We start from the raw sequence: 15,228 nt of genomic DNA on the forward strand, positions 1-15,228 counted from the left end.
CCCATACTGTCATGAGAGGGGAAGAGAGATAAAGGGAGAAATCTTTTCCTAGTGTGACACACGTAATGTTGAATTAATTTCCAAAGGAATGTCTGCTTCTCATTTTTAAGATGATACTGTATTTAATGCATACTAGGCATATGAAAATGATTATGGAAATGAAGGTATGTGATCTAAGCTTCACTGCCAGTTTGGTGCATAGTACAGCTTCTGTTAAAGACCATGTTATTCAATACCTCTGCTAATAGAGATATTGACGTTTCCTTTTAAGGACAATGATCTATCCTATCTTAATATATTTCTGTATGGTATTTTTTTAAAATTTGGAGGCCTGACTGTTTCCACAGTTAAAGTTGCATTTAAAGTTCCTCTGTCAGTGTATTTTGAGACCTTTCCTCCAATTTTTGATCTGAGTAAGTGATTTGTTTGAAAATATCTGTGTGATATAAAGTGTCATGTTTGGTGGTTGAGGTTGGCCAGGGGGTAATCCAGAGCAGTAGTCAAGTATGCACGGGTGGTCAGATAGCTGGCAGGTCATTCTGTCTCAGAGTCAGTCCAAGGTAATGGTTGAGTTCTTGGACGGACCAGTTGCCAAAAGATCAAATTCAAGGGGCTGGGTCAGTGGATTGGGGAGATGAAGTCAGATGAGGCCGCGAGGCAACAGGCCAAGGTCAGGGGATGCAGTGAGGCAAGACGATCTGGGGAGCAACTAGCAGGCACTTGTTTGTTGCTCAGACAACTTCCTTTTCCTGTTGTGGCCTTTATATAATCCAGGTACTCAAATGAGAGTGCTGACTGTCTATCCAATGAGGGATCTGGGGCATGGCTTTGTGGGCCTGTGGACCTTTAACACTATGGCTGTTGGTCAGGCATTCTGGTTCAGTGTATCGCTGTGGCACAGTGGTTAAGGATGCTGTTTAAGGACCTTGTGGGCCTGGCTTCAATCCTGGGGTCCTGGCATATAGCCTGGAAGAATTTTTTTCAGAAAATTTCCTAATTCTAGGGTATGTAGCTTTCCCATACTATTAAAAAACAAAATTAAAAAACAAAAATCACAACACCCACTTTGAAAAAAATGTCATCATATCTCCCCCGATCATGGTACTTGGAGAACTCTGCTGCTGCCTGCCTTTCTCCTTGTTGAATGCAGAAGATTTATACCAAAACATGCTCCTTGTATACAGTTCCTCTCACTCCACTTCTATAATCTATAGAATTGTGGCATGCCAATAAACTGGAGAAGAATGGTGATGACTCACTGAATTACTTCTCTCATAGTGACACTGCTTAAGAATGACCTGAGCTATTGATCTGGACCTGACTGTAATCATAACAGTTAGTTAGATACAACAATCGTTTATAACTTTGCTTGATTGCAACTTAATGTCTTCAAATATAGCCTGTGCATGAGTTTTCAATGAGTTTTAACTATATGGAACATTTGAAGGGTTAATAAATCATTTGTTAGCTAGGGAGAAACGAGATAAGACTAATGGAAAAATGTCTTAAAGGACCCATTCAATATTAATTATAAACTATCAGCTAGTAATTGTGAATTCTCAAAATTAATTCTGTTCTGAGAGATTTAGTGCTGTAAATGTGGGACAGATGCACTATATTATTCATACATAACAAGGAGTATGTCTTCACAGAATGGTAAGCCTGGGTGATAGCCAGGTGTTTCCCCTAATCCTCCCTCACTCCACACACACACACCTCTAATGTGACTTTGAGGGTGTGTTTTCAGCTAGGACTAGCGTAGTTTGAGGGTATACTCTTACGCTCATGTTTTGATTCAGCCCAGGCTGGCAGTTCACCTACTTTACAGTGAAAATACAGGCTAATCAAGCCTAGGTGCTTTTTGTCCTCCAATTCTATCCCACGATTCCACCTGAGTTGTATTTTTTGTCTAATTCCTCCAGTCTTCTGTTCAGGAGTTTAACCCCAGGGCTGCCTGTTCCATTTCTGCTGCAATTCCACATTTTAAACCTAAGAAACCTAAGAAATACTCCCACCATGTTGTCAGCATGCCAGATTCTGACACCAGCCTTGTGGTAAAGTTGTGATGTGATATCCGTATGACCCATAATTTGGGGAAATGTACCCAAAATTACATTTTTATATTTCATGGACAGGAAAGAAATGGAGAGGAAGAAAAGTCAGTCAGGAGCTCTACGAATCACTTTGTGGTTTGCAAATTGAATTTCTTAATGACATTCTTATTAGAAGTTCTTGCTGCCAAATGCTGTTTGCTTTCGCCTACAGGAATCTCTGCATTAATAATGAATGACTCCACTAGGAAGTAATTTACATCAAGTATTGTTCTCACATCAGTGCTACAAACTTCAGCTCCATGCTACGTGGGGGATAGAGAGAGAGAGAACAATGAATAAGTTCATAGAGCAACCCAGTTTAATGCATCACTGAGAACTGGGGGATATCCTACCAAAAATCCATCCCAGCCACACAAGTTTGTATAGCACCATTGTGTATGCAGTAATATGGGTCTGGCACAGGTAGCTGTTTGCCATAGGGATGTTCCACTCATGTTAAAGACATGTCTACACATAAACTGCTTCAACAGTACAGCTGCACTGCTGCAGCTGTGCTACTGTAGTACTTCAGTGAAGACAGAGCCTATGCGGACAGGAGGGGTTCTCCAATTGGTGTAGGAGCTCCACCTCCCTGAGAGTTGGTAGTTAGGTCAACCGGAGAATTCTCCTGTCAATCTAGCACTTGTCTACATGGGAGTCAGTTCAGTTTAACAGCATTGCTCAGGAGTGTGGATTTTTTACACTCTGAGCAGGGTAGTTATACCGACCTAATTTCCTAATGTAAAACCAGGCTTAAGATAGCCTTGGCTAACTCTGCAGTGAAAAACTTACCCAAAGAGGTTTAATCCCTATTTTAAGGAAAAATATTCAACTTGGCCTTAAACATGGAGTCATGACCAGTACAGAAATAATTTTAGAAATACTAGAAGTAAATGTGTTAAATTAAAAACATCTGTTTTATCCTTCCGGACTTCAAAATAGAGATGAATATTTCTTATTTTAGTAAATAACCCACTAGATATTCAGTTGAATAAACTATATATGGAGGATATATTAAAAGTTTTAAAATCTACAGGACCATAACAACTGCCAAAAGATTTTCTCTATCAAACTGTGTAAAATAAATATTATGTTAAACCCACAGTATATGGACATGTAATGAAAGGAAGGTACTTATCAATGCATACATTATATCCAGCAGGTAATACACAAATACATGATCCCATTTTCCCCATTTTGATCTTTCCCTCATATCTTTGAATAAGAGATTAAATGAAATTATAACTAATGGGGAAATAAAAAGAAAATATAGAAATTTATTGAGATGCTTTGCCTTAAAATCGTATAATAAAATACAGAATAGTGGTAGTCACTTACTGGTTTAATTAGCAATAGATGCAAGAGATAGTATTTGCTAGCAAAAAAAAAAAAAAAAAAAAAAAAAAAAAAAAAAGAATAAAATGCTAAGGGTTAAGCAGTTGTGTAGATTCCAAACATGTAATACGGGACACATTTCAATAACATAAGAAGTGATTTAATTTCATTAACTGCGGTCTAATATGTTGTGCATCCCACTCTTGGTAAACCACAGTGGCATTTACTGGCTATTGCTTCAAAGCACTACTATTTTTCATCCATTTTCATTGGCCAAATGTGTCATAAGAGCATTAACTGAAGTCTGGAAAACAGTTCTCATGGATTTTGCATTAATGATAAATCTAACATATAGTACACTTGCTGATATAATCAAGTGAATGGAATTTCCAAAATCTTGACTTAATGTCTTTTAAGTATGAAGCAATAATGTTTTTATGAAGTAGCTTTTAAATAGCATTTGTTGAAGTGGAGAGCAGATGGATTAGAAGGGTCTGTTTTTAACTGCAATCAGCAATGATCATAGTATCATATTACAATCACCCTATAAAATACCCTGTATTTTTAAAAAATGGAAAAAAATGCATGGAGATATGTGTTGCCCGTAGGGGTCTGGAGCCAGTTACAGCTTGATAATGTTGCTTCAGCTGTTTTGGCTAACAATGCAGTTTTCAATCTGAGAATTCCTCTGTCAATTAGGTTTTTATCAAGTTTTCTGTTCAGTTTTGCATACACTTATTAGGTTTGGGCTGAATATAGAAAAATAATGTTTTTCTTTTTTTTTTCCTCTCTCTCCCCATGTACTTTTAATGTGTTACACAGGTGTTTAGTTGCAATGTTTGCCAAACTGCTACTTATAAGAATTAAGACTATTACCATAGCATGTTATCCAGTTCTTTTCTCCCTTCCCCCACACGTGAGAAAGTGGTAAATGCATATTCAGTCTCACCATCTCTGCTACTGCTGTGCTTGCATATAGTCTAAAACAGAATATTCCTCTGGGTCTCCCAGCACATTTTTGTATTGTCAATTTGTTCAGATTATAAATTCTTTTTGGCCAGCACAGTATTTTCTTCTGTGTCATGTACAATTCTAAACACAAAAATGAATAATAATAATTGTTTGTACTTTAAGGCTCAAAAGTCTACTTTTAAGACTTTTGAATTCCAACCTCCTTATCTACTACTTCTATTCCTACCTTTCTAGCAAAGATATTGGGTTCCTCTTCCCAGTTATTTACCAATTCTCTGCATCAATGGGAAATTTGCCTGCACTCCCGTTTAGTCTGTTTCAGGTTTGAATTTCAGGGATAACTTTCAGGTTTTCAGTATTAGTCATCAAGTTGCATATGCCTCACTACATTTTTAAGCTGGTGTATATGAAAATTATTGAAGATTGTTGATTTAAGGTTTTGTACTAAGATCTCAGCATTTGGCATCAGTGAAATGTCAGCACATTCAAAACAAGAAGTGGCTTCCATTGAGCAGTGATTGTGTTATCCTGTTCTTTCCAAATGGGATTTACTTGACAGACAAACCTGATAGTCTTTATTTTTTCAATTATCAAATTAGTCATGGTCTTTGCCCCTCTGAAAAATCCTCTTCATGCTTTCAGTGCATTGAAGGCCCATAATATAGCAGTGTACTGAGTTGGGGAGATGTCCAATGGGATATTACAGAAATAGGGGTTAAGTTACTTTTGAAATTTAACATCTTTATTATTAGGGGAATAAAAGTAAATGGAACATTAATTCACAAATGACACCGTGGATTTGTCTACACTGCAGTTAAACACTTGCGGCTGGCCTATGTCAGCTCATTCAGGCTTGTGGGGCTCGGGCAATGGGACTGTTGAATTGCTGTGTAGACATTCAGGCTTGGGCTGGAGCTTTGGCCCTGGGACCCCATGAGGGAGGACAGTCCCCGATTGGGTGGTAATTGTTTTCCATGTGGCTCTGATGAGACTTTTAACAGGGTTCTCTATTCACTGCTGGGGTGCCTCTTTGTGGCTGCGTCTTGGGAATAGCTCCACATGGTCTGATGCCCCTTTCCATCTCTTATTCCTGCTGCAGCTCCTCTCATGCTCCGAGAGTTGCAGTGCTTCCTCTTTGTGACTCAGGGTGCTCCCTTTTCATGGCCTGGCCCTCTGGCCATGTCACTAAGTGATTTCCCCCATCCTGGTTATAAATGTTTCACTGGGTTGGCTGACCAGGTAGAGCAGTTCTCCAAATCCAATGCAATGCCACTTCCCCAATGTCTGGTAGGTGAACCTGGGCCCATCCTCTAATCAGCAGCCATGGTCTACTCCATCTCAAACCTTACTGCCATTTCCCTGAGCCTTTTCCTACTGCACCTTTCTCAAGCTTCCACTCCACCACTACCGTCACTTTGTGCTGCCAGCTTCCTGCCTTATACCAGCCCCTCCTGCTCCTGCTCAGCTAAGCTTCATCCTTGGTTAGGTATTGCCTGTCAAGCCTAACTCTCCCTCAGGTGTGGATTATCAGGTTACTTAACCCTCCTCTGAGCCACATTAATTGTTTCCATACTAGTGTGGGGTTGATACCCCATCGCAACACCGTACCTAGAATACTGTGTTCTGTTTGGTACTGGAACACCTAAGTACTAAAAGGATGTTTCAGACCTGAAAGACAGTCAGTAAAACGAAGCAACGATGATTAACAGAGCTGTACCCAAATGAAAACTGTGGAGCAAGGGCTTAAATTGGTGGCAAGGAGGGAGAGGGTGGGAAGGAAGGGGATAGTGGTACATTCACAGAAGATAATACAGATTTTCAAAATATAATTAGTTCTGCTCGGCTCTCCTAGGCTTCTCAGGTTTGGTTCATCTTAGTGGGGCTTGGAAATATTCATGGGCAGGGTTGGATTAAGGCATAAGCACAATAGTCATGTGTCTAAATTCCCCATTTTCTAGACTCAAAGGATGAGTTAGATTGTGAGCTTTCATTAGAAATGAATTATTTCTAGCACCCATTGTTGGAAAACCTTGAAATCATGAACTCAGTGTCATTGATGCATTCAGCACTGGCTTAAGGTATAGACATTAAAAGTTTATGTATAGGGTGCCAGCTCAGTCAACATGACTGAGTTCAGAATCTATAACACTCATGGTTGTGAAGAAAAGCTTGTAAAGGTGTGACCAAAATGTAACCAGTGCAGTAATGTTTGAGACTGCAGACGGCTTAGAACAGTAGCTCTGTGAGGCATGAAGTACTCCATTGCATCTCAGTGCAATATTAATGTCATAACCAACTGCTGTAGGGAGCCCCCACCAACAACACCCCAGAAGAGGACTCTGTATGTGGCAGAAACATGCAGCTGGTCCAGCCCATTGGTTTATTCTGAATCAACCCCAACTGCTGGAATAAGTATTGCCTTCCCCCTTCTGTCACCCTGAGATAGAGAGGGATACCTACTCCTCCCAGGGGAATTATTCCTATTATTCTGCGGGGAGCCCCATTCCACTAATCTTGCCTTTCTGAGGGCAAGGCCCCTGCCACTACCATTCGAGATGGGGGACAGCCACTGCACGGGGATGGAGCTAAGAGAGGCTCTGAGTCCTGATATGCCTAGGGTGCTGGATTGCCTTAATCTGTTTTAGGATGCACTGATACCTGTAGATACCAACCACCAGACCAGATGCCTACTGGATCTGGTTAGGGAGACAGGTATTGTATGCATCACTGGGCTCTATAGGATTGGCTCCACCTTGATGAAGCTCAGTTGTCCCCACCCCCTACCTCCAGGTCTCTGCATCTTTCCAATGGCCTTTTGTCTCCTGATCTGGGTCAAACTTGTAGAAAATCAGAAGTGGCGGTTCTCTCCCAAGCACTACTCACTTCTTAGCACCAAAGTGAGGTGACAGTCACAGTAGATTGTGCAGATCTTTATAATGTGATCATGTTTCTCCTTTCTTAACTACTTTGATTTTGAAATAGTTAACCTTTCATAAAGGCTGGATCTGAATGTCCCTAGACTTTTAGAAGATCAGATTTGAACTTGATGGCATGGGTCCATCTCTCTGATTAATAGATGGTAGGGACTGATTTATATAGAGAGATTTAAAGAGGTAAATATATATTATGGCCAACATTTTCAAACGTGGGTATCTAAATAAGATAATTAAATAAGCAGCCTGATTTTTCAAAGGTGCTGAGATCCTCTGAACTCTCACTGACTTCACTGAGAGCTACAGATTCTTAGCGCCACTGAAAATCTTTCAGAAGTAGGTTTCTAACAAAGATGAAATTAACTTGTACTCAATACTTTGGGGGTAATTTGTGTCATTCTTTTCAAACCTTAGAAGAACAATTTCTTCTGTAGGTTTCTATGTGTACAAATTAGAATTTCTCCTAAGCCTACATATATAATACTGGAAGTACTATAGTGGCTCCATAGTTAAGGTATGTGGAGATTTATTTATATAGTACTTTCCAAAGAACTATCAAAATATAAATCCTCCCCTGTGTAATAGCCTCCATTTCTCTTTTGAGGGAAACAGGGACACAGAGAGATTATGTAGCTTGCCTAAATTCACACAGTAAATCAGTTCCAAAACCAAGATTAGAACTCAAATCTTCTGGAATTTAGGCCTATGCCTAATCTACTAGACTACTGTGCCTCCTTGGAAAAAAGTAATTTAACCTGTCTTCTTTTTTTGTCATAACATCAATACCCTGGACATACCACACACATAGGCCCCATTGTCTGAGGCCACAGACGCAGATGAGAAAGAACCGGTCACTCATCTACATCGCTCTGAAGTACTTCAAAATTTTCTCTTATCTTGACTAAATAATTTAGCATCTTCTGAAAATGTTGCTACCTCACTTGTTCTGCCATGTTCCCTGATTAATAATATACTAAACATCCATATCAAAACTTGGGACACACAACTGATCATAGTTTGAAAATTAGGAACTTATTTCTAATTTTTATGCCATGTAGCTAATTTTTGATCTGTAAAAGTATTTATCCTGTCCCCTTATGTCTTACTATCTTCAGTAGCCTTTTATGAAAGACTTTTTCAAAAGGCTTTTTGAAAGTTCAGATACATTTAATAAACTCTGATAAAAGATTTCTGGTAGATTAGAGAAGCACAATTTTCCTTTATGGAAGCCATGTTTTGGCCTTATAATATCATTGACATTTTAGTGCTTTGCAGTGCCATTTAATATGATTTCAACTGATTTGTCTGGCACTGAAGTAATTTTTACTTACCTGTAATTCCTAGGATCATCAAAATGCTTTTTTAAAAACATAGAACATTTTAATTAAAGAATGCATGTTTTTCTTAGCAGCTCAATTACATCATTCCTAAATTCCTTCAGAACTGCTGGATATTTATCATCTAATCCTGGTGACTTTTCCCTTTAAATTATCAGTTTGTTCCAATATCATCTTTTTTGACCCTTCTGTTTTTCTGAGTATTTCACCTTAATTTATCTGAAAAAATTAGGAGCCGGATAAGTATCTTGCCTACATCTTACAGGAATGAAGATTGATCCAAAGAATCAGTCAGCTTCTTTGTAATGTCCTTATTCCCCTTAATTGTTCACTTGTTGTAGATCACACCCACAGATTGTTTTATAGGCTTCCTGCTTGATATATCGTAAAAAAGAACAAAACAAAACAAAAAAACACCCAAAAACCCAGAAACCCAACAAAACAAATTACAGGAAATTATTTGGTTTTTGGCTATTTTCTCCTCAAAATTTCTATAAAGCTTCACTAGGTTGACTTCATTCTTCTGAAGAATATCTGTTTGCCTAAAATAATGTCCTGAATCTTGCCATTTATCTGTATTGAGTTTTCCATGCCTTCCTGCTTCCTTTGCTGTCTTGAAACGTGTGCTTTCTGTGGTACTATTATGATTTGCTTAAGTAGCCTTCATACTGAGTATTCTACAGCTCCTTGTATCATTGGTACTAATATATACCATGACCAAGGGCTTCCCCTGCTATATCCCTTTTCCCCAACACATACTCACTAGTAGTCTATAGATCTTGTGAGAACTCCATCTTTGCACTGAGTAGGCAAGTCACTGGATACCCAGCTATCGATATTTCTGATAGAAATGCTGGGGTGGCAGAGAATTTGACTGTGTTGCACAATTGTAACTGGATCTCTCTATGTCTTGGAGCACTGGGAAGTTTCAGAAGATTGGAATAAAGCTAATGTTGTACCAGTATTTAAAAAGGGTAAACAGAATGACCTGGGTAATTATAGGCTGTTAGGCTGACATTGATCCTAGGCAAGATAATAGAGCAGCTGCTGGGGACTCCATTAATAAAGAATTAAAGGAGGGTAATACAATTAATGCCAATCAACATGACTATATGGAAAATAGATCCTGTGTAACTTGATATCTCTTGTTTGATGAGATTACAAGTTTGACTGATAAAGGGAATAGTTTTGATGTAATATATTTAGAATTCTGAAAGACATTTGACTTGATAACGCCCAACATTTTGATTAAAAAAACTAGAATGAAAAAAAATTAACATGGCACACATTAAATGGATTAATAACTGGTTAAGTGTAATTATAAATGGGGTATTATCATCAAGTGGTCATGTTTCTAGATGGATTCCACAGGGGTCTGTTTCTGCTCTACTCTGCTTAACATTTTTATCAATGACCCGGAAGAAAATATAAAATCATCACTGATAAAGTTTATAGGCAATACTAAGATTGAGGGAGTAGTAAATAATGAAGAGGACAGATTGTTAATACCGAATAATCTGGATGATTTGGTAAAATGGGTGCAAACAAATAATATGTGTTTTAATACAGCTAAATGTAAATGTGTTCTTCCAGTAACAAAGACAGTAGGACATACCGAGGCCTGGTCTACACTGCTGTCGATGGGAAATACGCAAACATTGCACAATGGAGCTTGTGTATCTCCCATCGACATACTTACGTTTATGTAACAACGAGTCTTTACAGCGCTGCCGACACTAACTGAAGAGGCCATCTGGGATCGATTGCAGCGGAGCCTGCAGTATAGGCATACCCATAGAAGATAACGGGACTCCATTCTTGGATTCAGTGACTCTGAAAAAGATTTGGGGGTCATGGTGGGTAATCAGCTGAATATGAGCTCCTGTTGTGACACTGTGGGTGAAAGGGTTAATGTGTTCCTTGGATGTATAAATGGGAATCTTGAGTAAGAGTAGAGTGGTTATTTTCCCTATATATCTGACATGGGAATAATGTGTCCAGTTCTGGTGTCTGCAGTTCAATACGGATGTTGATAAATTGGAAAGAGTTCAGAGAAAGCCGTGATAAGGTATGTCTTCTAATTCTTTAATCATTATTGTGATTGGAGTTCAATGCTTTGTGGTGATAAGAGCTCAATCTATTTATTTCAACAAAGAGAAGATTAAGGGGTGATTTGATCATAGTGTTTAAGTAGCTACATGGAAAACAAATGTTTGATAATGGGATCTTCATTCTAGCAGATAATGATAGAACACAACCCTATGGTTGGAAGATGAAGCTAGACAGATTCAGACTGGTAATAAGGCATACATTTTTAATAGTGAAAGTCACTTACCAAGGGTTGTGGTGGATTCTCCATCACTGGTAATTATTAAATAAAGATTAGATTTTTTTTAAAGATATGCTCTAGTTCAAAAGGAATTATTTTGGGGAAGTTCTGTGGTCTCTGTTATACAGGAGGTCAGACTAGATGATCACAGTGGACTCTCTGAATCGGTAAGAGACTTTTTGGTGTATGAAGAATGGTCAGCCTTCTCTACCTCTCTTGAAATGTGTGTGGGTCACATTTAAGAGAGTTTGGTCCTCCATTTTTCCTTGTTTAACTCCAGTCATGAAGTTGGCTTCCTAAGCTGGAGGGCTGGGGTAGAGAGTTCTAAAGTGGGCCTGTGTTACACTGATTATATATGCTGTCAAAAATTGGTCTCTTCTGGAAGAAGATGTGGGAACCCATTCCTCCAAATGTGTCCATAACTGGCCTAATGACTGTCTCATGGTAAAAGTCTTATTTCCTGAATTTTGAATTTGCACCCAAAAAACTGGCACAGATTGTTACTAAAATTAGTATAACTATGTTACTTTTAGAAAACCCTGCTTACTAGTAAGGTATTTTATTTTTGTGCGATTTCCATAATATTTCAAAGTAAAGACCATTGACAAATAACATTAAGGGATATGTGTTTTATTTTATTAATGGAAAATTAAGACTTAATATCTGCACAGTTTTGTAGATAGCTTTCCTATTTTGTCATCGTTATTAGTCAGTGTTTATACTTAGGAGTTTATACTTAGTGTTTATACCTGCCGTTAATTTTTAAAAATATAACAAGGTTTTTTAGTGGAGACTTGCACAAAATAATTCTTTAAGACATTGTTATCTCTGCTTTAATAAAGTTATTTTAACCCTTACATGACTGAGAAGAGCTAAGCATGTGTCTTCCAAATGTGTTTTTGACAGGAGAAATCTCTCCCTTTACATTTTAACATTGACATGATACTATTAAAAATAAGATGATCAGAATTATAAATCAGATTTACTCTATACTGTCCTTTTTATCAGGTATACATATAATATAGAATTCACCTGAGTTAAGCAATTCATCTTAGAGCTAAACATATAAAGATAGAAAAATGCTATGTAATTACAATAAATGTGACAAAATATAATATATAACTAGCAAGAAGTTTTATGATATACTAACTGTAATTGATTCCAGTGATTTGTGTCTGTTATTGCCAATGCAAATAATTGTAACATCTGTCAAAAACCAACCACTACTATGAAAACCTTTTAACATTTTGCACATAATAAACTATTTTATATATAAACTACCTTATTGTTTATATTAAAAACTAAAAAATATCAGTCTCTTCCAGCCATTCTAACAAAAACTTTAATAAGTAGATATTTCATAAAAATGACACAATCCAGCAGTTATTTGGTAAGACCAGCGCAATCATAAATTTACCATCCATGCTTTTCCAAAAATACTAACCCATATTGTTCTCTCTGGACCTGTTGCAGGGATGACTAATCCAGCTGCTGAGGTCTCCCTTTATGTGTTTGATGGAACACTTGGCTTGCTAGACTACAGCTGTGTGTTTATGTGCAGTGCACACCTGCAGGGCCTGACAAATAGCTGTAGTATGCAGAGTATACAAAATTACCCTGGCAGTGCTGCAAATAAGGAAGTTTCTGTTTTGAAGTCCATATGTGTGTGAGCTTGAGATGCCAGCTGGGGTATTTATGTTGCATTGCACAGATGTAAAACTGCCAACTGATTTTATACCAAATAAAGACTAATCTTTTTATACATACTTAGTGTCAGAGTTATGAAGTGGTACATAAGAATGTTCTCACGATTTAGCTCTTTTAAAGTAAAAGCTGACATTAAAATACTTTCTATTCATATTGTGAGTTCAAGCAAACTGAGTGCATTTATTTACATATGTGCTGTATTACAGTATCTTAAGTGTTTTCTTATTAGTGATGTACATTTAAGGGTAAATAATTATAAGAACTTGATTTATTGTATGCACATACAGTGTGCTACATATCCTTTTTTCCTGTAGATTGGTTTAGCTCTGTGTTGAATCCAGTTTATGGGTTCTGAAATGTTAAAGCCAAATTTATATAGGTATTTAACTTGAAAGCTTTACCTTCCTGTTTTCAAGTGTGCTTAATTTATAGCAGACTGAAATTTTTATCAAATAAAACGGAGATTGAACATCTTTTGCATTATGTTAGTAAGTCCTGTGTATAAGAAATAATTTTTTATTAAATGTAATAATTTTTCCAAATGTGTGGAAAATATAAATAGTGAAGTTAATTTATTTGTTAAAATAAATTAAAAGTAGTGCAGATTTAGGGCCCAATTCTGTTACCATTGAAGTCAGTGGCCAAACATTCAGTAGGAACAGGATTGGGGCCAGTAGTAAAGAAAAAAACGTAGATGAAGTCATTAATTTATAATATTCTGTTTTCCCATATAACATTTATTTTTTAAAGCATATAAAAAGGGGTATTTTTGTAAAGGTGTAGAATTTCAATCAGTTTCTAATGCACCCTCACATTTTTTAACACATACACACTGACTTCAGTTTCAGATTTGTTTACCCTTATCCCCAAAATATACTGTTTTGAATATATGTTGAATTCTTTTTACACTTGTGTTTTTGAAAAATTGCTGTTTACTTCAAACCACCGACTCTCTGAAGGCATGTGCAGTTTTGCTTTCGTGTCTCCTTCTGTCAAATTATACATTTGAAACACATTTATCTAGAAGTGTGCAAACAAATACAGCCTGATGAAATGGGCACAGCTCCCATTAAAAATGGGAGGTACATCTGTGTATATTAGATTGAATTTTGCCCATAGATCTTAGAAATGTTTCTTTTCCCAAAGGCAGATGTACAACTTAAAAATTTTGTTGTCAGTGCTCACCTTTTTTTATAGTAAACAGGACAAAAGTAGATAAATAATATATGAAACGGACAAACTAGGCTGAGGCACTGATACTGCAAAGTCTTATATGCATGTTTTACTGATTTGTATGAGTAGTGCCCTAAAATTAGGCATGTGTGCAAGTCTTTGCAGGATCTGTGTCTAGATCATTTAAAAGCATGGCATCACACCATATTTATTATAACTATAAAAAGTGTTTCTAGAAGGTAAACTGGCTGGCATACTTCCTGCCTAAATAAACAATGTTTTCTGTTTATACAGCATGACCTATAATCTGATTTTTTTCACCTTTTTTGTGTGTGAAAAAGGATATTTAACAAAAATATTGTTAAATTTGTCAATAAGTATAGACTGTAAATGACAAACATTATCCAGATTCAGAAATATAGAATTTTGTTTTTTAATTTAGAGTGTTTAGGAAGAAACCAGGGATCTTGGACTTTAGGGCTGAGCTTAGGTGAAGAGATGATGATGATGATGATATATTTAGTGTGGAAGGAAAAGGGGGGAGGGGTGTACCCACATTGTTTCAAAAGCATCATCTCCAATCAGCTGACCTATAATGTAATATTAGAACAAACATGCTCTTGTGGCCCTCCAGCTCACAGGAAACTTTGTACTAGATATTATAATTGCTGAGGGCAGAGCTATACAACAGAGAGAATTGAAAAACAATTGAGAAACACAAGTCAAACTGGAAGACAAAATCACTTCAAAAGAGATTATTTCTGCTGTATGGGATATAAGAAATCTTAATTATTGTTATATTACCTTATTTATCAAGTAATTTTAAAAGAAATAACTAAATTATAAGACCAGAAGGACTGAAGTCTTTATTACTCATGTGAGAGATTATGTTGCAAAGATGGCCTGGTTATTTAGTGTCAAAGCCAGCGTTCTTATAGAAGGATATCACTTCAAACAGTGCTGCCGCCACTGCATGTTGCAAACACACAATTGAAGGCTTCTAGTTCTCAGCTCATGCACAGATGTCTTTCAATAACTTTAGCCAGTAATTTCTTCAAATTGCTCAGTTTATCAGCAGCACATGTCATCAATCCTGGAGTGGTTGTTCAAGTCATACTACAGAATCCTTAGCTTACAGACGCAGCTGCAAACAGGTGAACAGGCAGAAAGTAATTTGTGCAGCTTGGTGGCTGTCAGACGAAAGACAGACAATCTGTGTTTAAAACAGATTGCAGGCCTTGCATAAGCCAGACAAAAGGCATTTCTACAACTGCAAATAATTCTAAGGTTAGGATATTTTCCTTTCTGCCATTAGGTGATTTGTTAAAATTGGAAACAATGAACATTAT

General features: G+C 37.2%; 1 protein-coding gene across 10 annotated transcripts in view; it reads left to right on the plus strand.

Moving 5' to 3' along the window:
• Positions 1–15,228, plus strand: part of VPS13B (vacuolar protein sorting 13 homolog B) — an 819,784-nt gene that overhangs the window by 259,467 nt on the left and 545,089 nt on the right. Inside the window, exon 18 of one of the 10 annotated variants that reach the window (XM_067537197.1) lies at positions 12,473–12,740. The exons of the other annotated variants lie outside the window; for them this stretch is intronic. Within the exon in view, the coding sequence (XP_067393298.1) occupies positions 12,473–12,669 (197 nt within the window). The 3' untranslated portion in view covers positions 12,670–12,740. Of the gene's footprint in view, positions 1–12,472; positions 12,741–15,228 lie in introns of those variants that run through there. 10 annotated transcript variants of the gene reach the window in all.

The sequence above is a fragment of the Emydura macquarii genome, unplaced genomic scaffold (assembly GCF_026122565.2).
Source record: "Emydura macquarii macquarii isolate MOO-44397 ecotype Brisbane River unplaced genomic scaffold, CSIRO-AGI_Emac_v2 contig_383, whole genome shotgun sequence".
NCBI lineage: Eukaryota > Metazoa > Chordata > Testudines > Chelidae > Emydura > Emydura macquarii.